Below are 17,771 nucleotides of genomic sequence, written 5' to 3' on the forward strand. Positions count from 1 at the left end.
AAAGAACTAATATCTATAGAAAAAATTATCGTGTGAATAAAAATTTCCTTTTACAATATTTTTGCTTTTTTCTTAAACACAAAGTTGAATACAATTCTTTTAATCATTATATAATATAGATATTTACAATAATTATATCTTGAGTTTTTGTTATTATATAATAAGATTTTATATTAAATTTTTTATATTATAATAATTGTATAAATATAATTATACATGTAGCACTAGTTTATAAGATATTACTAAATTATATGCCAATTATGAGTTTTATTAGGTAAATTTTAATTCATTTTGAAATACTCTATTTGGTAATTTCACAGCCTAATAATTAGGGATATTTTATGTTTGGTATCATATTTCTAGATTCTTTAAACCCTTCCAAAGAAACACAATATCAGCCTATCTCCACCGTTGATATACATTCCATGTCATCGATCCTGATAACGAAAATCGAACGGCCACAGATAATTAATGCGTCAACTGCACAAACCCAACCGCGGTCAAACATAACTCAACTTTAACCTTACCCTGAGTCATCCAACTCGGGCCCGACTCGCCTCCATTATCTATGAGCGAGCGAGATAACCTCACTGGAATGGTGTTTTAGAGAGAGACAAATATATACGAAAATTGGAATTCCATCTCTATTGTTGCGAGCTTCCGCCTCAAAGTTTAAACAAAAAATTTAATCATTTACGTTTATTAAATTGGTGGGTAAAGCTTTGTGAATTTGATCAGTAAAGAGAAAGGGCTTGATTAATTAATGGATGAGATCTGGGAGAGGGCGGTGGAGGCTGCATTAGACGGTCAAACGGACGTCGCTTCCGTCCGATCGTTAACCCTCGACGGCGCCGTCAAGTGCCTTCACGGTCGTTTACCTCAGCCGTCACTTTTCGAGAAGTTTCACAGCCTGCAGCACTTCTCCATAGCGAATATAGGCGTCTCGTCGCTAGAGCAGTTCCCTCACCTCCGAAATTTGCAAAGGCTAATCCTGTCAGACAACAGGATTGCCGGAGGCTTAGAGTTCCTTGTTAAAGCGGGTCTTGAATCGCTGCGGGACCTCGACTTGTCCAATAATCGAATTTCTGATATTAACGACTTGAGGCCGTTGGCGGAACTGAGGTTGGATTCTTTGGATCTTTATGAGTGCCCGGTAACACGGATTAAGGACTACCGGGCCCAGGTTTTTGGTTTAATTAGGTCTTTGAAGTATTTGGATAAGATGGATGTAGATGAGAATGAGAGGCCGGAATCGGATGACGAAGATGAGGATGAAGAAGAGGAGGATGATCCTGGGAGCGGAGAGGTTGACGGGGAGGATCATCCGTTTAGGTTGAACAACGGCGATCAAGCTGGGATGGAGGGAGTTGTGGATGTAGACGAGGACGAGGAGAGTGATGCTGATGAGGAGGAAACAGAAATTCCTAGAGTGGTCGACGGGTTGAGCAGAGGTTGCAGGGATTCTCATCCCCATCCGAATGGTTTTGGGGTGGTTGCTGTGGATGGGGAGGATGATGATGATGAAGGAGAAGAAGACGATGATTTGGTGGAGGTGTACGAGGATGACGAGGGAGAGGATGAGGATGTGGTGGAAGTACATGAGATTGATGACAGTGAAGAAGAAGATGGTGTGGAGGAGGATGAGGACGAGGATGAAGATGAGGAAGAAGAGGTGAACAATGATGAGAGGGATTTTGGGGAGGCTGGTGGTACTGGGAGGTTGACGAGTGCGGAGGGTGAGATTGATGGGCATGAGCAAGGTGAGGATGATGCAGATGAGGACGATAATGGGGAGACTGGGGAAGAAGAACAGGCTGTTGAGGAGGATGGTGATTTTGACGATGAGGATGAGGTGATGGATCCCTCTATATCTGAGAAATGGCCTTGCTTTCTTATATATTCTTGATGGTTGAATTCAAAGTACAGTTAATTGAGAATTTGCAATGAATTATCTTGCTTTATGCTAATGTTTTTGTGTTCTATAGTAGTATTATTAGCTAATACAGATAGATAGTTTGATGCACAATGCTTGTCCTGTGAACTCTAATTGTTGGTGCTTTCTTTACACAGCTTAGGGTTCTTGAGCTAGGGGCTGGTCCCACTTTTTACAGTACTTACAAAATTTTTATTGGAAATCAATCCGTCAACTTTTAACTTTTTTGTTCCTAGGTTATTGTGTGCATATGTAGCTAAAAGTCATGGTCGGTATGTCAAAGAAATGTTCTTTTGAGTTTCTGTCATATTTTCAAGGCTTCTGAAGTTTTTCACTTATGAGTCGAGGCCAACATGATTTCATTTTTTGGGTATTTCTTTAGATTCTTACTATTTTTTGTGTTTTGCAATAGAAAATCAGTCAAAGTGGAAGTTTTTGTTGTGAATAGATCTTGTAGTAGTTTGCTGGAAGCACTTTCGTGCTTGAGAACTCATTTTCTGTATAAACTTGATGGTTTGAAGTTTCTAGGAAGTTTTCTGAAGATGCATGACTAAAAGTGAGCCTTTTCGAGGCCATTAAATACCAATAGGATAAATGAAACATGCTGTTAGTTATTCAAGAGGAATATTTTGTGCCATCAAGCTCTGCCTGTTGAATCCTTGCATTGTACATAAAACATGTGTCTTGCAGTTGTCTTGTTCTGCCATCAATGTCATGATTACGTGGTTCATTGATCTTTTTTTTTTGTATGCTACTTTTTGTTGTTACCTTAGCTGGGACTGAATTATATGTTATTTATTCTGTTATTTTCTGAAATGTGTAATTTCTTCAAAGTTATGGTGTATCTGCAGAATACGAGTGTTTATCATGTCTCCTTTTAGATTGGTTTGATTTTAATGGTTTGATGATTTGGTGGCTGAGTGTGATTTGTGAACATTCTTTGATGTGGTTCTCTCTTAATGAGTTATTCTTGCATTCTCTTCTCTTTGGATGTGCTTAATTTATCCTTATCGAGCTGCAACGTCCAAAAACTTTTGAAGAAAAACCATGTCTACTGATTGGATATGAATTTCAAGTATGTCGTTTCAACTAACTGAATTTAGTTTATTACAGGAGGAAGATTACGACAATGGGTATCTGGTACAACCTGTTGGGCGTGCTGAGCCACAAACAGGTGGTAGTGACCTGGACCCTGGAGACGAGGATGAGGATCCTGAAATCGAGGAAGATCTCGAAGAAGAAGATGATGAGGAAAACCTAGATGGGGAAATTCAAGAATTGCCATCATCTTCATCCGACAAAAGGAAAAGAAATGAAGATTCTCATAAAGATAATGATGATGATGATATGCTGCCGTTCAGCAAATCCTCGAAGAACGATTAGCCGGAGCAATCGTGGTTATTTGAGGTTTGTTCTTTGAAAATGGCCGACACTCGAAGTCATCTTGGTTTGCAGGTTGCCCTTTGATCTTATTTTGGAGGGAATTTTGAGGTGTTTGGGTGTTATATAATGTTTAAAAAGTGGTTATGTGTGGGTTTCAATGCAGTAGCCGTTGGTGCTTGGGTTTAAATGGTAGTTATTTGGGGTGTTCAAACGGAGGGAAAGTAGGAAAAAAAAAGTTGGATGTTGGAGGAACTTGTTCTTTGAATTTGTTCTGTTTTGAATTTGGCTTGTAAAAAAACAATCAATATACCGGGATCGACGTCGTTTTGGTAAATTGCTTTTCTCCCACGTGCTTACGTTATGTACAGTTAGCTGACTTTTAGTCGTGAGACAATATATATATATAATAATAATAATGTTTATGGTATTCTGGGGTTTTCATGACTCTGCGGGTGATGGTTAGAACATAGAAGCACGCTTTTATTGATTTGGGCTGCTTCGCGATTCGGCCCTTTATGAGATTTGCACCAAACGGATAACCGAGTTTTTGGATATCATTGGGCCACGCTTTACTTCTTTACGCGTAAAACTTGATGTCTTCATCATTTTCGTCCGATACTGAGTGAACAACTGGTTAAAAATAATTGTATATATGGAGTATGATTCTTGTGGGCCCTGTAATAGTTGCTTTTGTTTTATTAATGTTAAATTATTTTTTACATTAGAATTACTACTTTATACTGTAAATTATAATTAAATTGAAATTTGATAATATTGCCAAAATATATTCTCCTAATGTCAAATTTAGTATATTATATCAGCGATCGTTTTATATATATTATGGTACGGTAAAAACAAATACAACAAAATTTTATTTTATTAGAAAATATATAATGACATTGTTAGTTTATAAATTTCATGAAGGGGGTTGTGTGATTTGTGGGGTTGGAGTTTCACGTCTCTGCTCCCAAATCCTAATAAATAATTGTACCATTAAAATTGCCAATATTCAATAGCAGTGGGATCAGCTAAAAGGCTAGCTTACCTGCACGAAGACTGTAAGAAAAACGTCTACTTATATCCTCCAGTCGAATTTTTCGGGTGGATAGGCCAATTTTTCATTCGATATCTTAATCTTAGGAAGAAGAAAATCCGGAAGTTCAAGGTTTTCTTTTGTAGCTGGGTCTTCCTTTTCATCAACATCATTCAATTTAAGTTAAAAAAAAAAAAGGAGAGCCGTTGAGGTACTTGGCTCCTGAGTATAGATCAAGCGGCAAGCTAACGGAAAAAATCAGACGTTTTCTCGTTTGGATTCGTGTTTTAGGAGCTAATAACTGGCCGCAGACCTGTGGACCTTACCAACAGAACAATAGAAGATATATAGCCAGCTGGTGATAAACCCATCCCTATACAAACAAGGCAAGACCCCAGATTTTTGTTTGTTGACAGAGGTGCGATAAATTTCAAGACGGAACGGAACTGTTTCTCCATACCCTTCATGGGTGTCATCTTGATAAGAGGGAAAAATCCACAATGTGGCAAAACTAGCCTTAAATACCTACAACCATAAAGAAGTTAGATTTAATATTATTAACAGTTTTCATTATTGCATTGGCATTATAATTTTTTTTGCATGTTTTTGGATTGGCTGCAGCAAAAGAATTTCAATCTCGAGAACGTTTGCAAGCTCAACCATATAGGTCCATTTTTTTGCATGACTTCAGTGCAAAGAATGCTGAAACTATTTTTCGAGGTGGTGTTCAATATTTGACTCGTGCTGTATTTCTATGTGAGATCAAGTCAATTTTTATTATTGTGTTCGTTGAGTTCATTCTACCATTGTTCCTGGTTTATCTGAATGTTCGATGTATGTGTTTTAGTTGATGGTGATCTCAAGCAAACACCTCGTTTACAGTATAGGTGCTAGGTTTGCAGATTAGAGCCAAACTATGCCAAAGTAAAATTAAATGAAGTCCTTGGTTCATCATGACAGTTTGATTCACTAGTTCCTTTTATATTTCAAGCTATGAGTGGTTAGCTTGTTTTTAGGAAATTGAGATTCCGAGGGACCATGTTGAAAAATATGTTGAGGTTTCCCTTAGACATTCACAAAACCGTACTTTGACTTGTTTCATGCTTTGTTTGTTGGCCATTCATCGAGTATATGTGATATGTAGTTTCAAGATTGTCGTATGTGGAAAGGCATATGTCGTCCTATTTATTACCATGCATGTTATGTAATTAATTAGATCATGATAATCTTAAAAAGTTATTTGTTGGTAAATTTGAGTAACGAGGATTGTGATGAGATGGTTGATAGTGTTACTGTGTTTAATTTAGTGATTTATTTCATTTTTCGACATAAATTGTTTCTTTTTTTTGTTGTTTATCTATTTACTTGTTCATAGCGCCGAAGAATAAATAAAATTCAGAAATTTTAAAAAAAATTAATGCTTTTGTTTCTTATGTATTAATAACAAATACGGATAAAGATTATACGTCAAAGTTAAACAGAATTAATATATGTGTATACACACACACTATTAATTAAACGAGATATCCTTGGTGGTCGGATCATGTGACATTAATGTTATGTTCTATCAAGTCATAAATTTCTATATTGAAAACGTGTAACATCTCATATTCACTCGTACGTAAAAATATCTAAATTTCATTCAAAATTTAAAATCATATTAATAAATGTATCAAAATAACTATAAAATATCAAATACTTTAAAAAATATATAAGAAATGGTTTTTATTATAAAACTAAATTAACACAAATAATTTTAATATACACATATGGTCCGTTCCGGATCTTTTACCCAATTGGAATGATGCATCTCCATAATATCGAAACAAATAATGGGTAGGAACTTGTGGTTTGTATCTTAAATTTATGCTTTGCGTTTTATGTATTTTCAACTAGACAATCATCTCCTTTTTACATATAGATTTTATCTTCTTTGTTATTTTATGATCTGTTGTTTTGGAGCTGGATTAACTCGTTTGGCCACTTTTGCATAAGTCTTAATCACTTGATTTGAATCATGTGTGTCATATATGTTTTCTAGGAAGAACTAGTATAGCGCTAATTCTATCACGCTGGAGAGAAAAGCTAGAGCATTTTGCTGACAAGCGAAGGCCATTCACATATTCACTACTCTAGAACACACACATGCTATGTTACAAAACAAGAAATTGATTCGTCTTAAACTGCAGCAAAGAAATTGATCAGAAACAGTTCTTTCATCAGAAATAGTTCTTGATAGAAAACTGAAGTCGGTATCATAATCCCATCACACCTCCATATTTTGCAGAGCCTTTAATAATGGGAAACGCTTGTGAAACAAGATCATTTGCGCCTTCAACGACTCTTATTGAGAGAATCACTTTTACTTGACATGACTTTATTAGGCAACTCAGATTTATCTTAGGTAAAGCTTGGATTGATAGTTTTGAATTAATGGATTTGGTTGGATGAACAAAATTCAAGTAGATTTCAAATTCACTTCATTTCAAGTTTTCGCGAGAACACTTCTGGCTTGCTACTTGGTAACACAATTACCATCAGACAACAGATGAGTAAGCATGAAATCAAGACCTTTATCTCAGACTTTAATTTTTCCAGGCAAGACACAAACCTTTCTAGCTTGCTACTTCGAAACACTGTTGCCTATTTATTAATAGATATGCATACAGAAAAACAAGCTACCCCTGCTAAACGTGTGGTATGGTGAATTTGCCAACTCTTGGCGACAGCAAGAATTGTGTATCAGAAACAGTCAAGATCTTTGGTATAGACATTCCGCCTGAGATCACAATCTCTACCGTCACATGCAAAGCAAAAGGAGAAGGTACACCGTATCATTAGTCTCTTAAGTCTTAACAAATTCAAGAAAGTTCTAAATTTGTAGTTTTGTGTCAAGATTTTACCTATGCCCTCTCGAACTGAAAGATTAGGCCTCATAATTTCTTTCGAATTGATAAGAAATATGTCTCCAAGATAAAGGTGGTTTGTGGGCACATAAACACAACAAAGTTCCTCTGCACCTGTACTTTTACGAAGAATAACAGTCGACGTAATGAAGCCAAACGCATACTCCCCAATACGAGGATGTTTTACAATCGCCACTTCTTTGAAGGCTTGAGATGTCTGATCTGAACAAGTGAAAGGTACTTGGTATCTCTAACAGATGTGATATTTGCTAAACAAGCTAGATTTACCTGGAGAAATCGCTGCACTGATTTGTTTTGAGGCTGCATATATATAACTCATAAGGGGCATCTTCTTAATAAACCATTCCCCCAGAGCAAGAACCGACGTACCAACCCAAGAAGACATGAACACTCCAACCAAAAAGATGAAAGTAATTGAGGTCACAAAGCCTAGGCCTGCCATTGAAAAATCAAAACTATAGGCATTATTGCTGAGACCTGTATCATTTTGATGCCTCAAATATGGAATCCTTTATTTTTTGTGTGTGTATCATTACACAAATCTGGAATAAGCAGCTACTGAGGCATACCGAATGTGTTGATTCCCAGATGGCTATAAACTGGGGAGAAGAACCCATCCACAAAATGAATGAACCACCAAGTGAAGTAGAATGTGATGGCTATTGGAAGTAAGATAACGCTGCAAAAATGTAACCATTTGGCAAAGATTATTACGAAAACATGCACAAAAAACAAATTTGTAGATGTTCTCTGATCTTCGTATAAAACATTTGAAAAGAAAAAGATTCAACCACTTTTATGATTGCTCGGGCAAAGAAGAACAAACCGCTGGCTCGTGAAAAGCAATTGTTGGGAAACCAAAAAGTAGTTAGATTTCGACATTTAATATCTTTCAGATACTAATTAAAGTGTTAATTATTAACAAGGAATAGGAAACGACTGAGAATTAATAAACTCATTGAAAATTCGGACATAAATATAAGTTACATGGAAGTGATAGAACATGGAAAGCAATCAATACCTTGTTTTGAATATATATATCCTTGAATGGATCAAAGAACACTCACACAGTCGAGTTTCCATTCTAATTCAAGGAAGTTAATTCATGATTTTATATGGTTCTTTGCTTTGTCTCAAAGTTCATCGTGTACAAAAATAAGCATAAATGAGTGAGAAAAACAGGAAAACAGCAAGTAAAGAAGTAGCAAAATCTAGCAGCAAACATAACTGACCATCCTGTCATAAACTTTTTCGATGCCCAACTACGAATAACCTTGCTGAATGCCTGCAAAAGAGACCCGAAAACATCAACACGTTTCCCTTCAAATCTTTTGATCACTCACAGTCACAGAACAACAAGAGTCCATCATCATCAAGTTAATCAGCTACATTCAGACAGAAAAGATAGCAAAGAGCGAGCCCTATCGGTCTTCCACGACTGGAAATACGAATAAAAATTTAAAAACGCAGCTTCCACACTCCACCTTTTAAATTACATTAAAATATTTCCACTTACAAACGCTCCACTTCCCATAAATATACACACGATCGTTTTACTATGCATTACGTAAACAAGTCTCAGTATTAATCAAATTTGAATCGTATTCACGCCATGCATGCTGTTCGGAGGATAAAATCAAGTGAACGATCACGACGAAATACATACGATTACTGGAAGAGAAAAAAAGAAGCTGATCACCTCCTTGCCGGCGGAGGATTGATGGGAGGCGGCGGGGGAATCGAATGGAGATGATGATTTGGAGGAAGAATCATCAAATCCTCCGACGGTGGAAATGGTGGGTATAAGGCGTTCCAGATCTCTATCTTTCTGCTCCCTCGTTCCCATCCAGATTATGTCTGTTACAATTTTACCCAACCCTTCACTCTCATAATTATATATGTATTCAACTCATGTTAAAATCCCGACTAGGTAAGTCATATGCAATATACTCGACCAAAAAAATATTGATAACAATAATCAAACTTGTGATTATTTAACTTACACTCAAATACTTCACTAACTCGACATCATAGCTCATGTACGAGCCTCTCGACTAATAGCCCCTTAAGATATGGATTGATGGGTTGACCCCGACCAATCCACCATTCAATCGCGTAGCTTAGACCGGGGGACTTCGTAGCATCAATCCATAATCTCTTCCATTGCGGAGAACAACGAGAAGAGTATAGACGAGATCTCGCTCGTTAACTTGCATCAGCTAACCGAAATAAGATATTAGGATTATATATCTTATATAGATCCCCTAATTGGAACAATTAAATATGTAATCTTAATATATTTTACTATATGTTTGCTTTAAAATATTCATTTTCTGTACATTTCATTACATTGAGGCTTGCTATTTTAAAAACAAGACACATTATGTTTCCAATTATCATAATTTCCTCGTATTATATTATTTTTAAAAGTTGTTATAAATGTTCGTATATATTTCATAAATTATATTAATCAAAACTTCACAATTTTTTTGGTTAATGTAGCTATACTCAAAACGCGTGGTTCAACATTCACGCTTTATTATTGTTTTCTGTATTTTGGTTTTAATATAATCTCGTGGTTTAATTTTAAGATGTATTTAATTTCTTTATTCCAATCTATATATCATTTAGAAATAATTTGGTGCCAATTTTATTTTACGCAATTCAAAGTTTTTTTAGAATGTTTAATTAGATCGTACGTATTAAAATGAAAAAATTTGTACGTGTAATTGTAAAAACCTAATATTTATGTTATTATATTTTTTTATAAAAAAATAAAAAATCGTATTTTTGTACATTGCTTGAAATAATACTTTCATTATAGTTAAATATAATATGTTAAATTAAGTATTTAAATTCAAATCAATAAGATGTAGAATCCAACCTCTGCATAAACTCAACCGTTGTGAACAAATCATGGTCATTTTAAAATTAAATGGGTGGGCCCAGTTTGCAAGAAGCAGCCCTTTTTTGTTCGGTCTGTGGGCCTGGGCCTGCTTTCAATAGATTAAAAGGGAAAAATCTAAACAACCTAGGGCCCACGATGTATGATATATGTTTTGGCAGAAGCCCGTTCAGTTTCACGGGAACTTTTACACTTTTTACATTATGTTATTATATTAACTATTAAGCGAGTGATTTTTTTTATTATTTAAATTTAGTGTGACTTTGTGATACTATAAAATTTTCATATAACCCATGTCTTATATTCTTGAAGCATGTTTAATTTTTGAAAAACAAAAAATAAATATGAGGAAAGAAATGCAAATATAAAATATTTATAAGACGAATTGACACGGAGTCGAAAAATCATTAAAACACAAATTTAATATAGATGTTGACTTGAGAAATTAGGACCAGACGTCTAACACTAATTGTAATTTATGGGATATTTATAATATATTGTAATAGAAAATTATCTATATTAATATACTTTTCATCAAAAAACTAAAAAGAATTTTTTTTAATAAAATTAAACAATTTTGGCTTTTGTTTTGTTTGAATATTATGACTTGGAAATTTAAATAGTTGAATTAATTAACGTCACTTCTATAAACATATTTTAGTGTGATATTAGTTTAATTCTTAGTAATATAATGTTGTTATTTTAAAGTAGATTATTCAAATATTTAAATAGATCCTAATTATTAATATAAGTATTTTTTTTATAACAATAATTTGGTACACATGATAGGATAAACATGTTATATATAATATAAGGATAAGATAATGATAAATAAGACAAGCCTTTACCATGTGACGAAACTACGAATCAGCCATCAAAACATGGTCCTCTCTCTTGTCATAGTGTGTGGAAGCATCAGGCACTGTGGAATCCATTCCCTCTTCAGTGAAATATAGTACAAGAAGAAGGCATTTAGACCAGAGGCTCTGGATGCAGCAGTTAGATGGAAAACATATTATAAGGGAGATTACGCAGCATAGCAACAATAGACCACATCCTGGTTGTTTAAAGAAAAAGATAATAAATGCATTAATGCTTATTTTGGTCTGCAGTGTGGTGAAACTTGGGTGCATTCAGAGCACTGGGACTGGGAGTTGTACCCAAAAAAAAAATAAAATAAAATAAAATCCCCCATTTGGTTTCTTTCTTTAATTGCATGCCACACCACTGATCAACCATCCTTTACAGAATCTATTAATTAATTTCAAAGTTCAAACAATGAAACAGTACGCACATCCCCTCCAATGAGTCATTTCTTTTCATGGATCATAGTTTTATTTGTAGGTTTCTAGTTTTTTGATTGAAATTTAGCATACTTGGTTTCAATTTAATCCCCTGAGGATGATGTGTTTGCATTTTATAACTCGATTCTGTTATTGTAACCATTTGTAAGCTGCTAAATTTGATATTTTTCACAAGGAAAATTAATTCCTCGGGTCTCTCTGATCAAAATGTGTATCACCATCTTGAAGAAACATAGAATTAATCTTTGCTCTAAATGTAATTAATGCTAAAGACCCCCTTTTGATATAAGCTTATCACCTAATGATACTAATTTGATGTATATTATCGAACGTTTTCTAATGTGTCATCATCTATGAAACTTTTCTTCGGCCCCGCTTTTGGCCATTGGCAATATTTAGATCAGCTAAAATCAAAAATCAACGAGTCAATGATTATGAGATTAATAGATATCTCTCAGGTCCTTTTAGGAGGGATGGGTGACAGCTAAACCATTTTGTTCCTGATTGCAAGTAAGGTTGATTGAGAGAAAATTACCAATGGGCTTTATCTAATTTATTTTGAGAGCTGCGACGGATGAAATCAACGAGTGAAATGGTCGAATTAGGTCCTAATCATTCAATCAACACTACATTGATATGACTCCGGAAATAATCTGGAAAAAAGTTCTCTTTTTAAATTTATGCTAATTGGTATTTCACATAATAATTTAATTTTTTCTTAATCTTGAAAACTCGTAGGGTCATGAATAATACATAAATATAAAATACCAAAAGATTTGAAATTAGTAAAATTCTTGAATTTTACGCAGACACCTGTCAAAGAAAACTGGACACGCGTTGAACTCTCGCAGCGCAGAACCTATTTTGATGGCTGATTCATAGTTTCTGAATGGCCACTATGTTCTCACCTATTACAGATGTCCACTATTTTGTAATAAACAATACACAATATAATAATAATAATCATATATACCTCAGTCCTCCTTGACGAACGCAGATTGTGCCTTATCTTGCAGGTGATATGTTTCGCATTGTAAGATGTACACGAGCGCAGACCCCATCTATTCTTTTTCCATCTTATTATCAGCATAAGATTATCGGTAAGACCTCAAAAATCCGTTACGCACAAGCTGCAGCCGGGCACGGAGAATCCGACAGAATGGACAAACTAAACGAGCAACTTGAAACCGACAAAGGGTAATCGGTAGATGAATATATATTCAGTTTTGTATACTGTTTTGAGATGGAAAAATATTACGATTTTCTGTTATTATGTAACAGGGACACGATGAGTCATTCGTTCGGAGAAGGATACGCAACGAGGTCCGAGGAAGAAGGTTTCGGGGGAACTTATGCACGGAACCAGACCCTGAATAAGGAAGACGAGGACGATAAAGTTGTTCATGAGAATCAAGGGAGTGAAGTGAAGGAGAAGGAAAGTGAGAGGGACCAGAGCAATCCTGCATCATAAGAAAACAATCTGGTGATGATGGACAAGAAATAATATAATCTGCACCTTTTTTTTTCTATTTCTTCTATATATTTACATATATATCATGTAATAAGGTAGTGGTTTAAATATCATGTCGCCCCAAGTTTTCTAGTTATTGTAACGATGATATAGGCGCCGGAGTGGATTGGTATTGCATATTTTGGCTTCGACAGTTGTATAATTTTATGCGTACGTGAAAGACAAGTTTACGATATTTGGCTTAATTCCATATGATGTATTGCTTTGTAGAGTAGAAGAACCGAAAGATTGTTGGGATTCCTTATATATATATATATATATATAGATTTGGACCATTTGGTGTATATGGTATGTGTGTATTCGTTAATTAACACAAGCAATTTATAGAAATAGAAATATTGTTTGGTTGGTCTAAAGAAATATGATGTAAACCAAGTTCTATATCGCCGACATTCGTGACAGTAATTCTAAATTTCCAACTGTTAAAATCGCAAATAATGGTGAAAAAATGGCTCGGTTTCGGTTTCGGTTTCGTTGAAGTCAAGATCGGCCCGCGCCATTCTTCAGTATCTTTATCGATCTTATCCACTATATGATCTTTGTATTTTGTTGGTATTTGGGGGTGAATGAGTTGAGATGCTGCTAAATATGTATATGCTTTCATATTTACGGTTCTTCTGGAAACAATTTCATCTAAAAAATAAACTGAATTTTTGTTTTTTCCGCAAAGGCCAAACACTGAAATTATATGAAAATTTCTAGAGTTTCAGACTTTTATGGGAAAAAACAATAATAATCCATCTATTGGTCAAATAAGGACATAGCATCTTGTTACATCATCAATGTCACGACTCAATAATATTTTCGTTAATCATAAATATGTTATTGTTATTTCTCTTCTTTTTTTTTTTTACACGAGAAGACCACCAAAGAAGTTGCAAAATTTTACATCACTATAATGGATCGGATTGGATTATATATGAACATTTAGTCAAAAGACCGTGTCGTATTCAATTGTCATAGAAATAGGTCTCTTATGAGACGGTCACACGAATCTTTATATGTGATGATATTCACAATAAGAAGTAATACTCTTAGCATAAAAAGTAATACTTTTTCATAGATGACCTAAATAAGATATCTCTCTCACAAAATATGACCCGTGAGACCGTTTCACACAAATTTTTGTCATTGTCATAGTCATGAGTAAAAACAAAAAATGAAGTTTATAATTTTGTTTCTTATAAATTTTGAAACGTTGTATTACACACTGACACGTTAGGTACACGTTTCTTTGTCATTATCATCATCATTATGTTATTATTATTTTAGATTTATGCTTATTTAATGTATGTGTAGAATAAAAAAGCATAAACAAAAAAGAAAAAACAAAAAGTAATCGTTTTACTTTGGATCGTGTCACTAACCCGCAGAACGTGTCAGCTTTTGATATTCCAAGCGACGCGTGTGTGTTTATCGAACCATTATAAGTACAAACAAATCTTGGGTCTGAAACAATATATCGTCTGGTGAGGGGAAACCAGAATCAAGAAAAATTAAATGGCTTCCAACAATGCACCGACGTTTGCTTACACGATTATATATGCCGCAGATGTCGAGAAATCCGTCGCGTTTTACGCTAAAGCTTTCGGCTGTGAGGTCCGCCGTGTCGACAAATCTCGCAGGTACGTTAGTTCATTCGAAGCGTTAATGTAGGAAGAGACATTAGTTGAGATATATGATTGTCGTGCAGATGGGGGGAGTTGCAGAGCGGGAACACAACGCTCGCGTTTACCCCGGTGAAGCAACGAGAGACGGAGGAATTGACCGGGAAAGTGCAGATCCCACAACACGAGAGGAACCCCATCGAGGTCTGCTTTGATTATTCGGACGTCGATTTTGCATTCAAGGTATATATATANTATATCAAGCTTCTAGTAACTGACATTTTCTGTGAAACAATGCGTACCATTATCAATAAAACAATACATTTTTAATTTGTTGGCGTGGTGCAGAGGGCTGTGGAGAATGGGGCGGTGGCGGTGAGTGAGCCGGAGGAGAAGGAATGGGGACAGAAAGTGGGATATGTGCGGGATATCGATGGCAACGTTGTGAGGATGGGCAGTCACGTCCGGCAGTAATTTAGTCACACTTTACATGTAATAATATTGTACTAAGCCAGTATTCTCATATGAATCAATAAAGATTACAATCTATTATGCACTCTCCTTCTGATTTGTGGAATGTTTTTTTAGTTAAGAGTAATATGTTCGCAGAGATGTACGAAACATTATTTTGTTTCAATGATTAAAAAAAAAACGATTTTAAATAATGATTCGTTCTTTTGAAAGTGAGATTTGAATCTTAATATTTAGTCATAATAATTGTGGTGGATGAACAATTTATATTTGTAATATTAGTGTCGTTTATTGGTGGTCTCTTTTGATATTATATTACTAACGGGGTCCTTTTTTTGTTGGTAATTCTTTAAAATGGAAGTTTTCGTTTTCGTTTTCGTTTTGTTAAATTTATCTAAAAAATACTGAGATAAATGTATTTGGTAATATTTTTGTGCACTTGAAAATTATTTATTTTACACAAATTAATATTCAATTACAATTTAACGATAATACAATCTAAGTTTTATGTGCGTATACTTACTTTAATTTATTCTCACTCCAAAAAAAAAAAAAAAAAAAAAAAAAAAAAAACTAGTTGGCCGACCGACCAACTCGTTAAATTCTCACACTCGTTCAATTTCTGAACGCCATTTATATCACCGCTTCATGAATCCAGGTTTCAATGTCGATATTTATTCTTTCGGTGAGATTTGAATCGCTAATTCTCAAGAGTTCCTGTTTGAGATCACATTTAATCAAGAAACTATCCTTCTATTGCATCATTCTTAATGAGAACATATGTTGATAGTTAATTCCACGAAACTATGTTTAGGTAATAGCTAGCAAGAAGCGCATGTGCTGCAAATAGAAGCATGTTAGATATTATACAGATTGTGAAAATCAGTCCTGCTATTTTAATCATATTTTCTGTATATTTATCTATTTGTTATTCTCTACTTTGTCAAATTTTAGTTTTATTCTACTATTTTTGTAATTTTGGTTTTATTTCCGATCAAGTCAATAAACCAATCAAAACATGAAACGCTGCGATTATGAATAAGATTTTGATATGTCTTTCAGGTTAATGTAGAAGACAAACTCCTAACTAGAGAAATTCTGATCATAACTATCATAACTGAACATTCATGGAAAGTGGGGTGTGGCTTTCAAAGTGGTTCTCCCTATTTAAAAGGCAAAGCGTGAAACCACTAGTAATTCAGCATCAGATAAAATACATCACACATACAACGAAGTCTTGCCATACGCAAGAACACGAGGACATACTGTACAACCATATTCGGTAGAGAAGGGCAAACTCAGCGCTCAAAGTTCACTAGAATAAAGGCATCCTTCGACAAGTTGGCGAAGATTAGGATTCTCTAATGCTGCAGCAACTCTTTCTTTATCATTCAACTGCTTGTTAACTGAAGACAGATTTAACAAGATTCATCAGAAGCAAACTTGTAGCATTGCTTTATTTATTTAGATTCTAGATCGCATGAGTTTGCCAAGTGATTGCTAATCCATACTCAAGTTCAAATAAAACCAGTAATATGGTAGCTGATTTAAACATTGTAGACAAGAATCAATGGTTATGATTTAAAAATCAACGATGGTACCCGGATTATTTTCTCAGCTTGTCAAGATAGATATCTTTTCATGTTTCGGGTCGCGGTTTGTTATTCCAACCTTCTTGTTGTCCTTTTTTTAAAAAAAAATCTTTGTGGGTAGTGTGTGGTTGGTGTGGATGTTGCAACTGAAGAAATGGAAAAAAAAAAAAAAAAAAAAAAAAAANCAATAAATACTATGCAGGATGTCCAATTATATCCAGGGAAAGATGATCATCACTAATGATATGGATGCATTAGATATTTGGTATTATTATCACCTGATTCTTCATTTGCATGAGATCCAGGAGCTACTTTTATATCCACCTGCTGTGAACATGAAACTAACATTGATGTGAACCAGAGTCCAAAAAGACCCCAGCTTTCTTCTTCTCAAACATAAAAGGAAAAATTACAAAAAATAACAGCAGCTTAAAATGTGGAGGAAAACAGTCTTTCAACTTCTCCCTTAGGCACAGACCAATTACGGTGGCCATGTTGCAGTGCTGGATAGTAGGCGTAAAGGCAATCCTGTCACAAACAGAGAATAAGAAGACAAAAATAATACAGAAATGAAGTTAATCAAATACTTACAGAATGCGTCCAAGCTTCTCATCCACAGTTATAGACTCCTCAGAGAGCACGCAGAGCTGCTCCAGTGAATACGGATGCTCTGGATCCCTTGTATCCCTCAAATGGTGTATTCATTCACAGTGAAGGATCACACATTAAACTTCAACCCAATACAATAATATAAATATATAATCATGATTACAGGGTGCAAATCAAGAATTTCTAGCTTAGCTTTTCAAAGAAAACCAAAAAAGGATATCATAGATTTCGAAGGGATCGACGGCGAGAGGGTCGTCGGTGCGGTCGTGCCTCTCCTTCTTGGCGTGAACCACCGGATTTGCGTTTATCAGACCCAAAGTCATCGCTGACTTCACAAACACCACACCCAAATTGGATTAGATTCGATGAAAACAGTCCCAAATTTAATTTAAAAAAAAGTACTTCTGTTGCAGTGGATTTTCTTTTCTTTTTCTTTTTTTCGGAATTTCGAAAGTTTTTTATAGTTTAATTTGTGT

The 17,771-nt window shown here is 34.9% G+C and overlaps 4 protein-coding genes and 1 long non-coding RNA gene across 6 annotated transcripts; 3 read left to right on the forward strand and 2 right to left on the reverse strand.

Moving 5' to 3' along the window:
• Positions 1–577: 577 nt before the first annotated feature.
• LOC140974995 (acidic leucine-rich nuclear phosphoprotein 32-related protein-like) lies at positions 578–3,664 on the forward strand. The gene is made up of 2 exons (XM_073438490.1): positions 578–1,852; positions 3,047–3,664. The coding sequence occupies exons 1-2, from the start codon at positions 764–766 to the stop codon at positions 3,314–3,316; spliced, it is 1,359 nt and encodes a 452-aa protein (XP_073294591.1). The 5' UTR covers positions 578–763; the 3' UTR covers positions 3,317–3,664.
• A 3,169-nt stretch (positions 3,665–6,833) lies between these two features.
• Positions 6,834–9,189, reverse strand: LOC140975019 (protein LIKE COV 3-like). The gene is made up of 6 exons (XM_073438509.1): positions 8,976–9,189; positions 8,509–8,561; positions 7,846–7,955; positions 7,544–7,711; positions 7,253–7,477; positions 6,834–7,143 (listed from the first exon to the last, which is right to left on the reverse strand). Exons 1-6 carry the CDS (start codon positions 9,120–9,122, stop codon positions 7,037–7,039), a joined length of 810 nt encoding a protein of 269 aa, XP_073294610.1. The 5' UTR covers positions 9,123–9,189; the 3' UTR covers positions 6,834–7,036.
• Positions 9,190–12,238: 3,049 nt separating this feature from the next.
• Positions 12,239–13,201, forward strand: LOC140979106 (uncharacterized). The gene is made up of 2 exons (XR_012175699.1): positions 12,239–12,682; positions 12,767–13,201. It is a non-coding gene; the product is annotated as an uncharacterized lncRNA (long non-coding RNA).
• Positions 13,202–14,475: 1,274 nt separating this feature from the next.
• Positions 14,476–15,175, forward strand: LOC140979159 (uncharacterized). 2 transcript variants are annotated; one of them, XM_073444522.1, is made up of 3 exons: positions 14,476–14,641; positions 14,710–14,866; positions 14,972–15,175. In XM_073444522.1, the coding sequence occupies exons 1-3, from the start codon at positions 14,517–14,519 to the stop codon at positions 15,095–15,097; spliced, it is 408 nt and encodes a 135-aa protein (XP_073300623.1). In that variant the 5' UTR covers positions 14,476–14,516; the 3' UTR covers positions 15,098–15,175. The 2 variants fall into 2 exon arrangements, with proteins under 2 accessions (XP_073300623.1, XP_073300677.1); XM_073444576.1 differs by having other exon boundaries at positions 14,710–14,827.
• Positions 15,176–16,278: 1,103 nt separating this feature from the next.
• On the reverse strand, positions 16,279–17,618 carry LOC140959990 (protein AE7-like 1). The gene is made up of 5 exons (XM_073418449.1): positions 17,503–17,618; positions 17,278–17,382; positions 17,043–17,214; positions 16,965–17,010; positions 16,279–16,500 (listed from the first exon to the last, which is right to left on the reverse strand). The coding sequence occupies exons 1-5, from the start codon at positions 17,616–17,618 to the stop codon at positions 16,400–16,402; spliced, it is 540 nt and encodes a 179-aa protein (XP_073274550.1). The 3' UTR covers positions 16,279–16,399.
• Positions 17,619–17,771: the final 153 nt, after the last annotated feature.

This window comes from Primulina huaijiensis, chromosome 1, assembly GCF_012295235.1.
Source record: "Primulina huaijiensis isolate GDHJ02 chromosome 1, ASM1229523v2, whole genome shotgun sequence".
NCBI lineage: Eukaryota > Viridiplantae > Streptophyta > Magnoliopsida > Lamiales > Gesneriaceae > Primulina > Primulina huaijiensis.